The sequence below is a fragment of the Bombyx mandarina genome, chromosome 13, assembly GCF_030267445.1.
Source record: "Bombyx mandarina strain Sakado chromosome 13, ASM3026744v2".
NCBI classification, from domain to species: domain Eukaryota; kingdom Metazoa; phylum Arthropoda; class Insecta; order Lepidoptera; family Bombycidae; genus Bombyx; species Bombyx mandarina.
The window spans coordinates 10,061,149-10,080,971 of record NC_143220.1 but is presented as its reverse complement, the minus strand read 5'-3'; the positions used below and the strand labels follow the sequence as shown (position 1 = coordinate 10,080,971).

Below are 19,823 nucleotides of genomic sequence, written 5' to 3'. Positions count from 1 at the left end.
TTAACATTTAACTTTTGTTTACGCAATATTCTCCGAAATTAACAACTTATATTTGTAATAAAATAATACAATATTTGTTGTGTATGTGTGTATTGTTGTGTTTAGATTTGTATGCTTTTAATTAACATTATGAATAAGTATTTAATCTGTTCGACATCCCTATCAATTGTAAATATTATTCTCACACTTAGAGCACGGCTCTAAGCAAACTGTGATTTTGCATTGTATCGTCATGTTTTGTGTTCCTAGTTCCTGTGCGCATATATGTGTATTTATATATGTATGTATCTTTTCTATTCTTATCATTTCTTTTCTAATTTGATATTTAGCAAATCGTAGATATAAGTCTACGGTGGGTTTGGTGCCCTAGAAATCTATTTTGGTTATACATATTTATGCTCACAATTCATGAAACTATCAATGATTTTGTAATATTTTCTCTCGTTTATTTTAAAATCTTTATTTTCATTTAACATTACAAAAATCGCAAAACATGAAACAGAATAACAAATATATTTATAATGTCAGTTTTGTTTTAAAAAATAAGATACACAGAAGTAAACATAGAGAAATAGGCCGAAAACATACTATGTTACATTATAACGCCTTTTATGAGTTTTTCTTTTTTAATTTTCCTGTGGACAAACTCTATCTCACTCACAACTCTATCCATCATGTGACGATCCCACGACCTTTCTTCTATCACTTTTAGATCCTGGTGGAACCGTTCTTCCTGTTCTTCACTATGGTTTTCTAAATTATCCGGAAATTTATCCAGATGATTGCGGATATAGTATAACTTGATACTCATATTTGTTCCTAGAGTCTGAAAGCTTATCAGCATAATTTGGCGCTTTATATTAGAATTTGGTAGGCGGAAATTTCTGACTATCAAAACAAAAATTTTCCAAGCTTCACTTTCCGGAACAGTCATAGCTTTGATAAAATCGGTATCTTTCATTAATTGCCGTATTTAAGGACTATCAAATATTCCACCTATCAACTTTTCCATACTAAGCTTTGGAAATTTTCTACAAAATTAAATGTAAATAAAACAATCTCTTTTCTTGTCCAACGTTTTGACATACTGCTTTATCATTCTTATCTTGATATGTAATGGTGGAAGTATGATGTTGTCTCTGCGTACCAAAGTATATTACATTTGCTTTACCGACCGTTAAAAAAATTCTTACAGGCCAATCATCTTGTTTCCAATGAAGTTGTTTAGCTCTACTGTCCCACATACAAGTGAAACAGGGGTATTTCGTGTATCTACTTCGTTGACCAAGTAGATATATAGTAAATAAATAGTAAATTAAAAAAAAATACTATTATCAATTTATTGATGAAAATATAAAATATATAACTGATATGCAGTAATCATAAAAACAAAAACTCGTCAATACTTTTATTAATAAACTAGCCGTACTCACCCGCTTCACTGGGCATTAAAAATTAACATTATTATTTATTGTCAATATTATTAGGGAGTCCAACACTTATATAAATATTAGCCTATTGATTAGATACATGTATTTTCTACATGGATACCAAGTTTCAAGTCAATCGGATGCATGGTTCAGTAGTTATAACGGAACATCCGTAAAAAACACTGTAGATTTATATATAGGTATTAGTATAGATTCGTAATCTGGATACTTGAAAACATAAAAATTTGCTACATAATAATTCCTACAACTGTCACACCTGTTATTCAGGTTCGATTTCGCGTTTTTCATTCTTATTATATTACTAGCGGCCCGCTCCGGCTCCGCTCGGGTCTTTAACAAAAATTTCAACGAGATTTGACGTTGTTTTATTTTTTTTACATAAAAGAACACTTATTGCGGCATAACTATAATAGTTAGACATATGCTGTCGCGACATTTTTTGAAAATAATAATGTGTTCTACAAATTCGTAGTACATTATTTTATTCTATAATCAATAGTTTTCGCAGGGCACACGATGTAAAGAATATTTTAGGTAATTTTTTTACACCTTGGGTTACATTATTGGAGTTTTAATAAGGATCCTTAATTATTTTCCTTAATTATTTTACTGGTGGTAGGACCTCTTGTGAGTCCGCGCGGGTAGGTACCACCACCCTGCCTATTTCTGGCGTGAAGCAGTAATGCGTTTCGGTTTGAAGGGTAGGGCAGTCGTTGTAACTATACTTGAGACCTTAGAACTTATATCTCAAGGTGGGTGGTGTATTTACATTGTAAATGTCTATGGGCTCCAGTAACCACTTAACACCAGGTGGGCTGTGGCTCGTCCAACCATATAAGCAATAAAAACTTTTTTTTTTTCAAAAAATATTATAGCCTATGTCACTCGGGATTAATGTAACTTCCAAAGAGTGAAAGAATTTTGCTATTCGGTTCAGTAATTTCGGTGCCTATTCAATACAAACAAATAAACAAATCTTTCCTCTTTATAATATTAGTATAGATTTCTGACGCTTCCAATCCTTACTGTTTTCGTGGTCACGAACGTCTAAGGCGTTATTCGTCGATATTTCAATATTATCCCAAATAACGTGCCAAATATTGTTACAGTGAAAGAAGCAAGAATAAACAGTATTTTTAATATAATTTGTTGTTTGACTTGACGATAAAATTACAAAACTATTAAATCTTTGACAAAACAAAACTCAGAAATAGCATATAAATAAGAGTGAGAGAGAAGAGAGATACTACTTTAAGATTATTTTCTTTTAATTGTAGATATAAACAGAAAGTTTCCTTTTTCCTTAAGCAGCTTGCATAATCGAGGCTATAAATAGAATGACGCACAGAAATTATTGGAACGGCTTGCGTAATGCAAGTCATGCGTGCGTCGAAGCCTTTGGGTAACAATGCATCATGTTCACGAATGTTCTTAGCGGCGGATATAATAATAAAATTACCGAATATAATAAGATCTTTTTCTTTATTGCTTAGATGGGTGAACGAGTTCATGGCCCACCTGGTGTTAAGTGTTTATTGGACCCCGTAGATATCTATGCCGCCACCCACTTTGAGATATGAGTTCTAAGGTTTCAACATAGTTACAACGGCTGCCCCACCCTTCAAACCGAAACGCATTACTGTGCTTCACGGCAGAAATAGGCAGGGTGGTAATACCTACTCGTGCGGACTCACAAGAGGTCCTACCATCAATAATTAAGCAAATTATAACTTATCCGGGTTTGATTTTTATTACACGATGTTATTCCTTGACCGTGGAAGCCAATCGTTTGGAAGTCATATTTATTTGACATTCAACGCATCATATCGCTCTGATATGTCCATAGACTAGAGTTATCAACTAATAGGTGAGTCGTAAGCTCGTACAATCATTAACTACATTTAAAAAAAAAGTTAAACTAAAAAAAACAATTTCAAAGATATTTTAGTTATATCTATGACTTGTGAATAATTGTTTACAGATTATTCATTCTACTATATCCACTCTACATTTTAAATTGAAACACAATCTTTATACATGACGTTCACAGGATTAATATATTTGTAATGGGACAACTCTGCCAATCCCGTTCCAGGCCCGGCTGAGAAAAGAGGAGGGTTGAATTGGAGCTCTTCCTTAAAACCTTTCCACCGTAAAACAGTCAACACCGAATGTCAGGCGGCGGTTAATTAGCCAAATAAGGCCAAATAAGGCTTTAGCGGCCTTGAAGAACTGAATCTCTTCTAAAAGCACTGCCGTAGAAGAACGCGGGGAATCACCATGCGTATTTTCCCAAGAAAGCCCCATGAGGCCACGACTCTCAGCATTGAAAATTATCGACGCCAGGAGGGAATAGGACAATAATGTCAATTTTGAGCAATTTTTTAATGATGCAGTTTTGTGGTTACTGACCATGGTACGGCGGAGTCCGAGTTCGATATTCAGTTAGAATTGATGTTTTTTAATCCAAGGTTGCTTAGTGTACGTAAAATCTGTCGGATCGTCGTAACCCCGTAATGGGTTTTGCTGATGGTAGGACCTCTTGTGAGTCCGCGCGGGTAGGTATCACCACCCTGCGTATCTGCCGTGAAGCAGTAATGCGTTTCGGTTTGAAGGATGGGGTGGCCGTTACTGGATGTCTATGGGCTCCAGTAACCACTTAACACCAAGTGGGCTGTGAGTTCGTCCACCTAATTAAGTAATAAAAAAAAAAAAGGGACGTGACGACCCAGGACCTTGGGGAACCCCCTCTGCCCGAGCTTGTAACTCCCTGCCTATCGAGGCAGGGGTGATGAGCTTGCTGGAATGGTTCTAAATGTGCTGGCTGTATGATGATGAAGGGAGGGTGGACTTCTTATTCTTTGTTCAGTCTTTTCTCTTTGGCTTGTTGTTCAGTTTTCTTCTATAGGTCGCGCAGGTCGTTAATGAGCTCCAGCTTCTGGACTAAACTGTAGCCGTCACACTAAGACACGAAAAGTCATGGTGGTCTACAGAATAAAACATACGGTGACTCGTATCGGGCTAAGCAACTATGCTCGTGGTCAAATCCTACAAGCAAGTACCAATTATTCTATTAAAATACGTTTTTTGCTTATGATTAGGACACTAGGACTAACATCATGTAATAGAAGTTAATCTATAATTAAAGATTAAAAAAAAAATGTACATTGAGATATAGACCTCAAGTCTTGGCACTGGTAGCCACTTAGGACCAGGTGGGCCCTAAGCTCGTTGACCGGTCTAAATAATAAAAATAATACACGAATGGGCATAATTTGGTACTTTTTAAATTGGATCTATCTACCGCTACATAAAATGTTCCACATTCATTTCTCTAGAATTTAGAATTAGATTAGCATTTAGAATTGTATTTATTAGGATGTCAATCCTACGTGGTGACGGTGTAGGTATGGTAGGACGGTGTACTATTACTGAGCGAGTTTATTAGTTGTAATATGGTACATAAACATAATTATAAAAGATAAAAATGATATTTCGAATGAATATGTTGAGTATCAATGAGTATCATTGATCTCACGGACCGTTTGGAAGTCGGTTCCCTCTGTATTTTGTACCGTATGTTCCATGGGGAGTGCTCTGAGGAATTATTCGAGATGATATCGGCATCTCGTTTTTACCATCGCACCGCCCGCCACCGGAGTAGAGTTCATCCATACTACCTGGAGCCACTGCGGTCATCCACAGTGCGTTTCCAGAGGTCTTTTTTGCCACGTACCATCCGGCTATGGAATGAGCTCCCCTCCACGGTGTTTCCCGAGCGCTATGACATGTCCTTCTTCAAACGAGGCTTGTGGAGAGTATTAAGCGGTAGGCAGCGGCTTGGCTCTGCCCCTGGCATTGCTGAAGTCCATGGGCGACGGTAACCACTCACCATCAGGTAGGCCGTATGCTCGTCTGCCTACAAGGGCAATAAAAAAAAAAAAGTTGTTTTCATTGAGGTACTGGTGGTAGGACCTCTTGTGAGTCCGCGCGGGTAGGTACCACCGCCCTGCCTATTTCTGCCGTGAAGCAGTAATGCGTTTCGGTCTGAAGGACAGGGCAGCCGTTGTAACTATAAGTATACTGAGATCTTAGAACTTATATCTCAAGGTGGGTGGCGCATTTACGTTGTAGGTGTCTATAGGCTCCAGTAACCACTTAACACCAGGTGGGCTGTGAGTTCGTCCACCCATCTAAGCATTTTTTTTTTAAATGCGAATAAGGAAATGTTCATAGCAAATATTTCAGTGTTTACAAATATAAAATATAATAAATAAAACATTGTGCTGAGCTATCGCATTCACGACCCCCACGCTTCGACCCCGGCGATTGTAGCGTCAACAAATCGGCCCGATCGTCCAAAGTCCTCACACGGAAAACATAGCACATATGCCCATACTCATACACGATTCGCAATCGAGTTTTTCACAACTTGATTTACCGACGAGCCGTGGCCTACGCGGGGAGAATTTCAACGAAAACGCGTTAAAAAAACGCTGCTCCACCACACTTCGGAGCGGTACAAAGTGGGTCGTGCAACACCGGCGTACTTCGGACGGCTTCGTGGGCGCTCGGCCGCTCTACCTCGCGCATACTCCGTCGAGACACCGATCTGAACGTCCGCGCTCGCGTCTCAATAACGCTCTTTATTTCAACTGACGTCACGGGATGCCGCGTTGCATAGACTGTTTACATCGACTCTATCAAAACTAAATTCGCGATTTTCGAAACACGATTCAATTTAATTATTGAGTGACTTTTTGGACTGTCTCGATATAATGAATTGGGAGAATAGTTTCGTCGAGGAGACCGATGCGGTGAGTTGTTTTTTATTTAAATCTAAAACTGTACGCTTTTAATGTTGTGTTAATGCGAATCTAAATTATGAAACTGCGCCTGTTGCGCGCTCACATAGATCGTAAATCGTGTGTACAGGCCGCGTGCGCATGTGTGAGTTAACTTTCTAGTTTTCGCTCGCAGCTCGACGTGTATTTACATAAAACGTGAACAGTTTTTCATAATATATACCGCATGGAAGCGCTTTAAGCGCGTTTTAGCGTGTAAATATTCATCGTTGACGACCAAAGCTGTGACGAGATTGCGAATCGCTTTATTAAGCCTTCGAATGTTTGAGAGTTGTGTGAACGCGGTGGCTATGAAATTGCGACTTTGGGCGGAAAGATATTCAGCGTTGTACGGCATTTCAAACATAACATGTCCGTGGAAAACTTATTGGAAAATTTAATGGCTAGCTTAACCTTAGTAAAAAAATAACTTCAACACAGTTCTAGTGGTGTTAGCTAATATATTTATCATGGAGATGTTTATTTTACTACTCGGTTAGGAGACAAAGAGCAATTAACATTAATGTCTATGTAAAGCTAAGTAATTTTTACAAGGACAGGCCTTTCTAAAAGCTGCATAAAGCGCTATTAAGTGTCAACGTGTAATCAAATAATTTTATATTAAGCGCGTCCGTTACAATGAAATTCGATTAAAACATGTTTTCTAAAATCTTATTTGCATGTTATCAAGTCAAAGATTTTATTTTCGATTTAATTTATTTAAATGAATTTAATTTAAATTTTTTAATTCTTATTATCTGAATCATGAAAAACAGGTTCAAGACTAATACGGTTCTTGAACATGTTTTTTTTACATTTTAATATATTAATACTCAATCTAGTTAATTGGAAAAAACTATTGTTTAAAGTTAGTTAGTAGATACTTGAATTGACACTTACAATCTATCTATTTCCAATATTTTTTGGTTCTGATATATAATAAATAGTTAAGGTACAAATTTCAGACCTAAAATTTTATCGATAGCACTTTTTTCTGTTTTAACTCATACGAGTAGATGAATTCACCGTTGACCTGATGTTAAATGGTTATAAGCTATCGGAGCTAAGAAGGTACGCAATCTCAATGTCAGAAATCTTTCAATTAATAAGTTATTTTTGATTATTTATTATCAGTACGTCATTCTTTAATTGTATGCACGTTGTATTTAAGAATATTATTTACGATTTATTATCTGTCGAATTGCGTAAGACTTTTATTATTGTTTCGATAATTAATAAAATATTGGTATAGGTTTTTTGGTGAGAAAGAAAAAAAGTTTAATTTTTTTCACTCGCTGTCTTTTTAAAGCAATGTCAATGACTTATCATCACGACTGGTCTAAGGTCATTCATTGTAGATAATTTTATCTAATGCTACTCGGTTCTTTAGACATTTTGACATACCCTGCATATCAGAAATTCCTCTTGGTGATGCTAAAAAAGTCCGAAGTGCAAGCAGAAAAATGCCGGAGAATGCTTTTCTTATTACTCTTCCAAGAAATTTGTTAATATCATTTGTATTCATGATTTGGCTGGTGGTAGGGTATTATTAGTATTTCTGCACGGATAAGTATTAACACCCTGCCTCTTTCTGCCGTGAAGCAGTAATGCGATTCGGTTTGAAGGGTGGGGCAGCCGTTGTAATTATACTGAGACTTTAGAACTTATATCTCAAGGTGGGTAGTATTTACGTTGTAGATGTCTGTGGGCCCCGCTAACCACTTAACACCTATTGGGCCGTGAGCTCGTTCACCTATCTATGCAATAAAAAAAAAGAACAATTGTTGTAAGCTACTTGGCTGTTTCAAAAGGTAATCGGTAGTCGTAGGACGTAGACGGGAAAACTGTCTTGATACTGTGGATAAAGTCTGAGTTACATTTGCAGAATTCCATAAAAAAGCTGTGAATGATTTAAAGTACAAATAAATATCGGCGATCCATTGTACGTACAAAAGGAGAGCCAAAGTAGCTCAATTTGTTTCAGTGAACTTTTGGTACCTTAAGCTTTTAGTTACGAACTAAAATTAATCTTGTTAGAAATCGGCATTCGCGACCTTCAGAATGTTTATTTTCAATAATGAAATTCTTATACATATCCTCCTCCTCCTTCAGTCGATCGCTCATTGCTGAGCATCGTGAAGCGCCCGCATGTGACCTTTTTTTGTAATTTGTAGCCACTTTTGTCGGTCAGTGGCACAGTGAAGTGCTTGGCTCAGTCTCATGTCCAGCCACTCGGACACTTGGTCACTCCATCTTTTTCGGCTCCGACCTCTCCAGGCCTCGAGTCTCTCCAGGTTGTCAGAGGGTTTTCTTGCTATATGACCAAAATATTGGAGCACTGAGTCTAGGCATTTATACATATAGAATAATCTCATATTATACTTTTGTAGGGAGAATTATTTCGAATAAATTTAAAAACTAACACAACGGTAACGAAGTCTCGTTCACACGTTTCGTAAGCTCATTTTAATTTTTATCGTAACTTTCAAACGAAATGAGATAAAAGGAAAAAGCTCAAGCAAAAAGTACGATTACAAAAAAAAACTCATCAAAAAGTTTATCTCTGTGTTAAATTTATAATAAAAAGTAGATTAGAGAAACAAAAAGCTGATGTAACTAACACAGAGTTATCTATTTTGAAACGATTTTGTTCGAGCAAACAACTTAGATAAGGTATCTTAGAGCGAAAGAGCTGGGAATAGAGAGAACGTGTGGGATCGACTGGGATGCACTGAGCAATGGCTAATCACATTGTTTGAATGTGTTGTTGTTTTAATTAATAATGTTTACGTATTTCGAATAAAAACCATTTGATCTGTTTTATTAAACCGCATTTTGTGGAATAATTTCTAATGGTCGTAAAGTTTTTTGTTGTTTTCGAGTAAACAAACTTATGCTAGATAAAAATAATCGAAAACTTTTATTGAAAACTAGCTGACCCGGCAGACTTCGTAGTGCCTCAATCGATAAATAAAAGACCTAAGCTTTTGTATAAAATAAACTTAAAACAAATAGAAGGAATCCGTCCGACGGGGGACACATCAAAGGAAAAACAAAATTATTATTTTTATTTAATTCCGAGCATTTTCATATTTATCTACCTTTTAAACATTCTCTGGACTTCCACAAATAATTTAAGACCAAAATTAGCCAAATCGGTCCAGCCGCTCTCGAGTTTTAGCGAGACTAACGAACAGCAATTCATTTTTATATATATAGATAGTATAGAGATAGATAGAATAATTATAGAGGAGCAAAACCTTTAAGCGCTCGAGTAGATCTTTTTTGCGATCAAATCAAACAGCACTTCTTCAATTCAAAATTCGTCGCTCATCGCCAACGTTAAAACAGTATCGCGAAATTTCACGATTGTCCACTCTCAAAATTCTCTCGAAATACCTTTGTTGGAGAATTTGGAGACAACAGGTGAGTCATAGGTTTACATAATTGGTATTTAGGCGATGTCTCCATTTGACTGCGCTTCCAATATAATATTATGGCTTTAAGTCGACTGCACTCCGCCTCTTCTTTTAAGGCACCATCTCGACCATGGTTGGACCATTTACTAAGTCTTTAACATTCATTTAGCAAAATGAAACCTAAGGTTACCATTAAATCCACTAGTTAACTTACTTACCTGGTGACTTAGCACTGAACTACTGACTTTTGTAACACAGGTTTTCCTAGCATAAAAGTCAGGGAAAATTGTTATTGTATACCTCATAAAAAAGCCATGTATATTATTATACTAGTGTTAAGGATTCTTGTACGTGTTTGTTTATAAAAAGCTTGAATAAAATATTATTATTATTAAAACATTTGAAAAACCAAACCATTTAAAGTTTCGCTAAAAAAAATTCGCACACGAGCACATTACAAAATTTTCCATTCAACAATGATTACTGGATAATTTACAATTAATTACGTACGTAAAATTAACCTACATAGCGATCGTTCACGCACCACCAGAGCGTTTCTTTATTATCAACCGAGTTGCTTTCACGGAGAAAAAACGCCGCTGTTCCGACGCGCCGTGTGGAAATGCCCTAATTGAATGATTAATGTCGCAGCTTAAATCGCTGATTTTGTTCAATGAAACACACTAAGCTTTCTTTTTTTTTAAATATTTTTACATAAATGGGCGAAAGGTTCCAGGCTCCATCTGACGTTTAGTGGTCACAGCTTTATTCACCTTTATACATGGATCGAAATCTTAATCGTATAAATAAATAAATAAATAAAAAGCAGCTGTTCCTTCCCTCTAATCGGAACAAAAGCTGGTGGTAGGACCTCTTGTGCGTCCGCACGGGTATGTACCACCACCCTGCCTATTTCTACCGTGAAGCAGTAATGCGTTTCGGTTTGAAGGATGGGGCAGCCATTGTAACTATACTGAGACTTTAGAACTTATAGCTCAAGGTGGGTGGCGCATTTACGTTGTAGATGTCTGTGGGCTCCAGTAAGAACTTAACACCAGGTGGGCTGTGAGCTCGTCCATCAAAGTAATATAAAAAAAAACAAGGGTCCTAAATTCCATCCTTTGGGCCCGCGGTCCACTCCCAGCATATGCGGACCGTTCAGTCCCAAATACCTCGTAAGAGGACATCGTAGGTAATTCAACCCAGGGCCCAAAAAAAAGAAACTACCAGTCCTAGTGCTTAGAGTTATAATTTAAATTACTACTACAGAGCAAGGATTTGGTATCTTGACCTTTAAATTTCTTAGGAACAGCCAAAACTAGTTTATTTGACTTTATAAATCACTTCTGGCTTTTGGTGTTTGATACAACGAAATGATCGCGATATTAGTTTGTGTACACATTTCCAGAGGCCATATTTAAATTTACGTTATTGTTTGCTTTAAATGCGAAGGCTTGCGGCTTATACGTGCAGTTTTTTTTACATCATAAAACCTGTTAATCTGAATAAGGGTGCGCGACCAGCCCAGCCACTTTAATTTATTTTATTACTGTTTTTCTTTTATGATTTCCATTAACAACGAACATATTAAGGAAATTAAATTATGACATACAGACCTGTGGCCCTGTAGCTATATATATGAGAAGCAATATTCAACTGATATAGTCGCGCATTCATTATCCTGCCCTTCTCCCAGTCATATGGGTTCGGCGCAACATGTTTTCTTCTTCTATACTCCTCTATCATGTACCATTTCTTCGCTCACTCCCCTCTTACCCATATCGGTTTTCACGCAATCCATCCATTTCTTCTTAGATCTACCTCTTCCTCTATATCCTTCCACATTCATAGTTAACATTCTCTTACCAACCTCATTTTCATTTCGTCTCATCACATGTTCATACCATCCCAAACGCGCAATTCTCAGCTTCTCTGTCACAGGTGCCACTTTCAGACTTCCTCTAACATATTCATTCCATATTCTATTCATTCTCGTTACTCTACACATCCATCGCAACATTTATATCCCTGCTGCATGCATGATATAGTCGCGCATTAATTATTGGTAAACAATAAGAGGCAAAAATAAAATGATACACAAAAAGCTCTTTATAAACAAAATGATTATCATGTAACAAGCTCCGAGCTTTAAGCAGGTAATTTCAACTAGGAAATGATCCCTTTGAAGGTCTATCGTGAGTGCGATGTCGAATAAAACTTTTTTTGAATGCATCTGATTTTGAACTTTAAATCAAGGTGAATAAGTATGTAATTGAACAATCTATATTTTGTTTTGATAAACATTGACTGGTGTTTGTGCGGTCAACACGAATGCCAAGTAGTTTTTCTTTTATGATGTAAATGAGGACACCGGTATAAGATCCCTCAAGTAATGAGCGGTTAAAATCTATAGAGTCATCTCGGGGAGCCTACGATTGGTTTGCGATCGAAACAAATAGAACAGCAACAGTGGCCCGTACTCACATAATTACATCAGTGAGTACGGAATTTAGTACAATAGTGACTTCTTCATTTAAGTAGAGGGGGGAGAGGTCGACCGAAGAAGGCATGGATTGAGTGTGGGAATGATAATATGAGAGAGAGAGAGAGGAGTGAGTGTTGAGATGACTGATAGAAGAGAATGGAAGAGAAAAATTAGCGGTGCCAACCCCACCTAGTGTTATTAGGTGGAGACAAAAAAGGAGTGACTATTTCATCTATGAACACGTGTTAAGTATTTTTTCATTTAGAAAGCCGTTGGATTACGAGCACCGACTTATCAAGTCACGCATTGGCACTGTCAGACATCTGATAACATAGCGGTATGTACCCAGTTTCATACCTGGAGCAAATCACACAATTGCGGCCCCAATTTAGGATTCCCTGAACTAAATATACCTTTATTTATTATTTATACGAATAAAAATATCGATTTTGAGAGTATATGATGAAAGGAATATCTTCTTCAAATATAATTCTCTATTAGATTTTTACTGTTACATTATTTAGTGAAAGGGTACTTACGGATTTTTCACTGCTAAATGGCTACCGAAACGTATTTACAGCTTTTGTGGCTTTTGGCATTGCTGAAGTCCATGGGCGACGGTAGCCACTCACCATCAGGTGGGCCGTATGCTCGTCTGCCTACCCGGGCTATAAAAATAAAAAAAAAGCTTTTGTGGATTTGACTTTTGCACGGCAGTAATACTGATTGTCAAATAAATAACAATTTTATGTTTTACATTTAATTAATCTAACTACTTTCTCATGGCCAAATAACTTTTGAAACGTTTTTATTCCTTCAATTCCTAGAAAATCATTAACATTTTTTTCCCAGACGTTGCTTGTATGATACATAACATAAATACAGCGTCGAAGTAAGCAAAAGTAATCCTAAGATACCTAGAGAATTGTTGGAGCCCAGAAACATTATCTGACAATTCCTCAACATAATTACCGTGGATAGCTCATTCATAAAATTCCGCATAAGTATGTCATATGAGAGTTGAATAAGCTAACAATTAAGTAACCTACTAACGTACGAGAAATTGCAACAAATGCGTTAGTTTTCATTTATTGGAAAATTACAATACATTCCAAAGAGTCGAAGTATTTAATTTCCAGATTATCTACACTCTTAGTTATTGGATATATAGCTATGGGATTTTCACAATATTGTTTGTCTGTCTTCTGCGTGCGTCTGGAAATAGAAATTATTTTGAATCAGAAAAATATTTTTAAGCTATTGCATAGATTTTATCGCGGGCCTTGGGCGCGGCTTGAGAGCGGAATCAGAAATTTCGTAACGAAAATAACCTGACACCCTCACTACGCAATAACTAAAAGAATAACCAAACAAATAACTAAAACCGCGCAAGGTTCAAAGGCAGCCCGAGAAAAGTGCGCGTCTAGACCGTCGCAGTCGCGCGGGCGATCGTCTGTCGGCGCACATTACAAGGAGCAATACCTGGCAACAAATGCGTGATGCTACTCGCTGCACGAGACTCCCCTAAAGCCTTGTTCGGACTAGGCGAGTATTTTAGTCGAGTACCGAGTAATTTAGAAAAAAAAAAGAATGTAGACACGATCGATCATTAAAATTAAACGAGCCATAAATTAAACAGTAAATATATATGTCCTTAAAAAAATTCCAGTGGTACGATCCTCCGAACATGAATAATTGAAGAATATGAAATAAAATGTTAAAAAATTAAAATGAATACATACACAGAGGGCAATATCTTGCGTCACGTTTGACCGGAAAATGCTTTGAGATGCGTCATGGTACATATATTTCGGTCATGAAAAGACTGTTTGATGAACTTTGTACCTGTTTTAACATGTCGGACATTAATAATTCATCGAATTTTGTTATATTAAGTTAAAGATGATTCATAGTTTAGGCATTGTATCATTATGCTTATAAAAAAATGTTGTTGATATGAAGATAAAAGCAAGAGAACTAGTATAGGGTGTCTTATGAGTCGGCGCGGGTAGGTACCACCGCCCTGCCTATTTCTGCCGTAAAGCCGTAATGCGTTTCGGCTTGAAGGGTAGGGCAGCCATTGTACTGTAAAAACTGAGACTTACAACTCATGTCTCGAGGTGGGTGGTGGCATTTACTTTGTTGATGTCTATGAGCACTGGTTACCATCTAACACCAGGTGAGCCTGTACGTCCATGTTAGCAATAAATAAACAAAAAGAATTGGCATTGCTGAGGTCCATGGGCGACGGTAACCACTAAACATCAGGTGAGGCATATGTTCGTATGCCGTATGCTACGAGGGCAATAAAAAAACAAAAAAAAAAAAAAACTAAAATTATTAACACACCGAGATCCAAGCGACATTACACTATACACAATTAGACGTTGTTAAAAAACAATAGAATTATAAATTTCGAACTCGCATAGCTTACTAATGGTTTTTATGCACGAGAGCATTGTTTCCAATATTTATGATGCATCTGAATAATAAACATGTTGAGAATTTAATTCAATGGTAACCAATTCTTTTGACAGTAAATCAATAACAATTTCAACTAATACTTTTTTTGTAACTTAAAATGAGTGCTAAAGTGAATAATTAATGAACTAGCTTCCGCTGATGCTGCTGAAGATTTTTGCTCTCGGCAAAATCGACCTATAAGTGGTTAAATGTACGGTAATTCTTAAATATGGATCTGTCTGTTTGTTCTTATTTTTTTCTACCAAGCCCTTGAGAAGCTATGTCAGCATAGTACGGGGCACAAACCGGGAGTGTTGCTAGCACTGGCCCTAGCAAGAGCAGTGCTTCGCAGAATCTACCACCGGATTTGAAACTCGACCTTCTGAGAAGAAACGAGTGATTCTCTGTGTGAATTTTAACAAAAATCAACTAATAGGCACTCATAATATTCATCCAGTTTAAATTAGTTTTGCGATATAATCTTGCGTTTATTGAAACTAGCTTCGTAATTTTGGTAATTAAATGTCGCGTTTTTTGTTGTCATCATATTATTTCCGGCGTTTTGAGCACTTTACAGTTTTCGCAGTCACGGACGATTGACTGTGCCTAAGATTCACGAATACTAAAGTAAACGCAATGTTCTATCCATAATCATTTCCAAGTAAAAGTTTTCCACAATGCGACCACTCTACAAAACACATTTTTTGTGTATTATAGGTATATCTTCAGGTAAAATATTTGGTTATTTCATAAGAATTTCTTCGAAGAAGACAAGTCCAAGCATAGCATGGTCTTGTTTGAGTTTCGATTTTCACTTTTGTCTATTCAGGTCGAGGACGAACCGACAAAGCGTGTTACGTGAATTGACTACTGTAATACGCTGATGCGCGAATGTTGGGATGCGTCATTTGGGTGCCAAACAATTGAAGACACGAGATCTGGCGTTTTGGAAAATTTAATTGTACCTCCTTTATTTAATACGTTTTTATTAACTTCAGACGTATCATCTATGTTTGTAACGGAATCTTTGAACATGATTTTGACCCCCTTCAAAACGTCGGATTAACTTGAAATTTGGTATACTTATTAAGGACCAATGACAGTTGAATATTTAAAAAAATTGAAAAAATTTAAATACAACTAAAAAAAATGAAAAATAAATAATAGTTTAAAAAACTAACAAAATACGCTTTTACACACAATCCAACTAAAAACTAGAAAATAAATTTTAATAAATTTGAATTGAAAATAGGTAGTGTAAGAAAAAATGATTTTATTGTAAAAAAAAGTGTGGGGTGCGTGGGGTGCATATCAGTAGTTATAAATATTTTATGAACAGATATGAGCAGAAGGGTTATTTTGATAATATCCTGAAAAGCACTCCACGCTTTATTAAAATAAAATAATTTTTTCTTACACTATTTTTAATTCAATTTTATTAAAATTTACTTTCTAGTTTTACGTTGGATTTTCTATAAAAGCGTATTTTGTTAGTTTCTTTAAACTATTATTTATTTCATTAATATTCTCTGTGCGCGTACGAATAGCTTATAGTATAAATTAAGTTTAAGTGCACTAGCATTAGCAGGAATACTTTCTTGGAACGCACAGTTAACGCATGTTTTTGTAATCTTTTAAGATTATCTACAAAAAAAAATTCGAATCAATCAAGTTTTAGACAGTCACCAATTTAATTATAGCCTAAAATATTAGAAACCTAAAAAAAACACTTTATAAAACAATGCGAATTGTTCAAGGAAATAATTCGTGTAATTTTTAACGGCTCGAATTAGACACGCAGGACCACAACTTAAAATGACCCCACAAAAAATTTATTCGTTTGTTTTGCTACGGTTCACGGCTAATTATCTGTCCTTCAAGCCTTTTGTGATGTCGTTTTGGGTATTATAGTCATTACATCGTGACGAATTTCAGAACATGTACGATTTATTAATAGTTCATTGCAATGAACATTGGTGGCTTACTGTCAGATGACTTTTTTGAAGCATACTCGTTGTTTCGTTATAAAAAAATCTATACGTTCTTGTCCGTGAAGTCAGAAAAATCCTTTATCAATCTGGAGGCGATCGATCCCCCTTAGAAAAGTTGAAGGTTTGTTGAGGGAGGTTGAAGGAAATGATCGCGTTTCTTAATAAGTAAACAAATAATTCATTCCAGTTTGAGAAAAGAAAACTGTAGATGAAATAAAAATACAAGTTAACATAAAATGATTAAAATTTGTTGTATAGTATACGGTATATTTTATAGGAAGCTATAGAAATATATTGTTTGCTTAATTGTTTTTACATTTTAATTTGACAGGGTGACAATTTGACATCTAGGGCAGTAGTATTGTATCGGTGGAGTTTTATTAGAATAAAATATGTATTATATGTCTAATCTGTCTATTTATATGATCATGATTGTAATATAATCTAACCTAATTTGTTTTAAATTCGTTCCTATTTGTATATTGAAATAGTGTATTTTTTTTTCAAAATTATTAATTCTTCATTATTTTATAAGTATCTAAAAACACTGCTTAATATTAAATAATCACATCACAAAACTTATAATTTGCCGTTAAGACAAGCAAAAAAAATTTTTTAAAGTAGAATGTAACAATAAAATCACAAGGTAATTAAGTATACAGGTAGTTGTCCTATTGCTATTTCCTCCTCGCACTTAAAGCTTAATTGAGAGACAGTTAATGCCAAACGGACACAGTACGCGCTTACATAGAAACTATTTAATTATTTTAGAACAAAATATTTTGTATCTCATACAATACAAAATATTTTATTAATAATTATGGACGATAATATTGATAATAGTTATTTTAGAACGTTGGAATAAATTTTTTTAAATGTTTTGGTTGCATCTTGTTTTGCGTGAAGTCGCGTCCGCGTCATGCCTATTCTGAATCACGGACTTGCGAAAGTTTGAGCGAACGAAAGAGGAAAACGAAAGGAGCTCGCTACGAGTCCTCGTTTAGGATTACACGGTTAGGTAATTGTGAGTCATAAGGTTTATATTTCAATACGGCTTAGCGATGTTATTGCGAAACTAATACGGAATATTACATTCAAACTTTTTTGTTTTGTTTTATGACAGCTAATGATCAAATTTCACGGCAACAAAAAAATTCGTTGTGGCATAAAAGGCTTCGTTACCACATAGCACTGTATAGGTCGTGCGCTCGTTTACAGATGGGTAACGGAACAAATATATTAAGTAAACAAGTATATAATATAAAAACATTTCCAACAAACATTCCTTTCGTGCAGAAAATATATAATAGTCATGTTTAGACCTAATATCTATATGTATTTCTCTTTCTAACCAATTCAATCTGTGTTAAAGCATCTACAGTCTACACCTTGGTACTAATTGATCTCGTGTCGCCGAATTATTCGTTCATAATAACACGACCAATGTGAGCGCTGTTTTACATAAATTATGTTATTATTTAGCACTTCTGAATCTTTTTTTTTTTAAATTGCCACTTCTCATAAGCTATCTAAATAAATATAATAAATTTTGTGACGCATTTAAATATATGTACATATATTTTATTTATCACAAATCAACGAAACGCACGATAAATATATTCGTTTCTCAAGTGCTAACGGAGAGCGTTGTTTGTATAAATCTATTTACAGTTTACGTTTTATTTCATGTTCTATGTCAACGAAAAAGGTTAGCTATGATTTTTCCTGCGTCATATGTAAAATTATATGTACGAGACAAGGGCAAACATATTTGGCCAAACAAATATTAAATTGCTCGATTAAAGATATTGACTTCGAGTGAAAATTAAAAGCCAATTCAAATTTACTGTAACTAGTGGTCCCCCGGTAGTTGAAATTCGACTATAACTAAGTGAAATTATAAGTTTGTACACTATTATGATTCTATTGTCAAAGACTATTACTTCTATAATCACAGATTTCGCTAAGACTAGACACTTTAGACAAATATTAATAAAAAGACCAACAATATTTAATCTATTCTCACTTTGACCACAGACTATAAAGCAAAAAGAAAAGTTTGACATTAAACATTGCATGCGTGCTGTGTGTCAAATACATGCTAGTGTGTGTAATTTTTTTTTTATTGATTTAATGTATTTTTTATGCATAATTTAAAAAAAAATAACATTCTGCCCTCCTCTATATTCTCTATAAGTGTGGAAAATTTCATACTCCTCCGGCCCAATTTTCTTAAAAAGGGGTACAATATTTTTGCTTTTAAAATATTAATAAATACCTAGATTCTACTACAGTAGAATGTAATCAAATTATTTTGAATATTTATTATCATTTGTTTTAATAATTTTAGTGAACCAGATACAATATGTTATTTATTTCAAAATGAATTATCAATGATGGAGACGTTTTATTTCGAATGGACAGTTGTTGTTATTTACAGTTATTTATTTACAGTTATTTTTTTTAAGTTTACGAAATTTCGAATGATTTACAGTTTTTCGTGTTGCGAGATTACTGACTACTGACTACGTGAATACTGACATTCGACTTTTTTCTCCGCGTAAAATTTAATTCTGCAACGGAATAAAAGCTATTCAATCTTTACCACGAGTACTTCCTACTGAGTTAATTTACACGCCAAATAATTTTTTATAACTAAATTTAAAAAAAACAATATGCTCTTCCATCGAATCATCTGTATAGTTAAATATTTAGGAATTTTACTGTTGGTAGGACCTCTTGTGAGTCCGCACGGGTAGGTACCACCACCCTGCCTATTTCTGCCGTGAAGCAGTAATGCGTTTCGGGTTGAAGGGTGGGGCAGCCGTTGTAACTATACTTGAGACCTTAGAACTTATATCTCAAGGCGGGTGGCGCATTTACGTTGTAGATGTCTATGGGCTCCAGTAACCACTTAACACCAGGTGGGCTGTAAGCCCGTCCACCCATCTAAGCCATAAAAAAAAAACTACAAGCTCCTACCATGCGGTGTATTGATGCCGTGGTATATGTAAATGGCATATGTATGCTAATATCTATATAAACATGGGAATTTTACTAGTTCTTGACTTAAACACATGTATGAAAGCATTTGCGTCACATATTTGGAGTCTGTTTTTAGCGCATTCGTGAATTGCCAACTTCATTTCCACGATAAGGTTTTTGTAGTT

The 19,823-nt window shown here is 35.5% G+C and overlaps 1 protein-coding gene across 1 annotated transcript in view; it reads left to right on the top strand.

Annotated features, from left to right (window-relative positions):
* Positions 1-5,918: 5,918 nt before the first annotated feature.
* LOC114244052 (DNA-binding protein D-ETS-4) overlaps positions 5,919-19,823 on the top strand; it is a 49,004-nt gene continuing 35,099 nt past the window's right edge. The window contains exon 1 of the mRNA XM_089732456.1: positions 5,919-6,268. Coding sequence (XP_089588582.1) covers positions 6,230-6,268 — 39 coding nt within the window. The 5' untranslated portion in view covers positions 5,919-6,229. The remainder of the gene's footprint in view (positions 6,269-19,823) is intronic.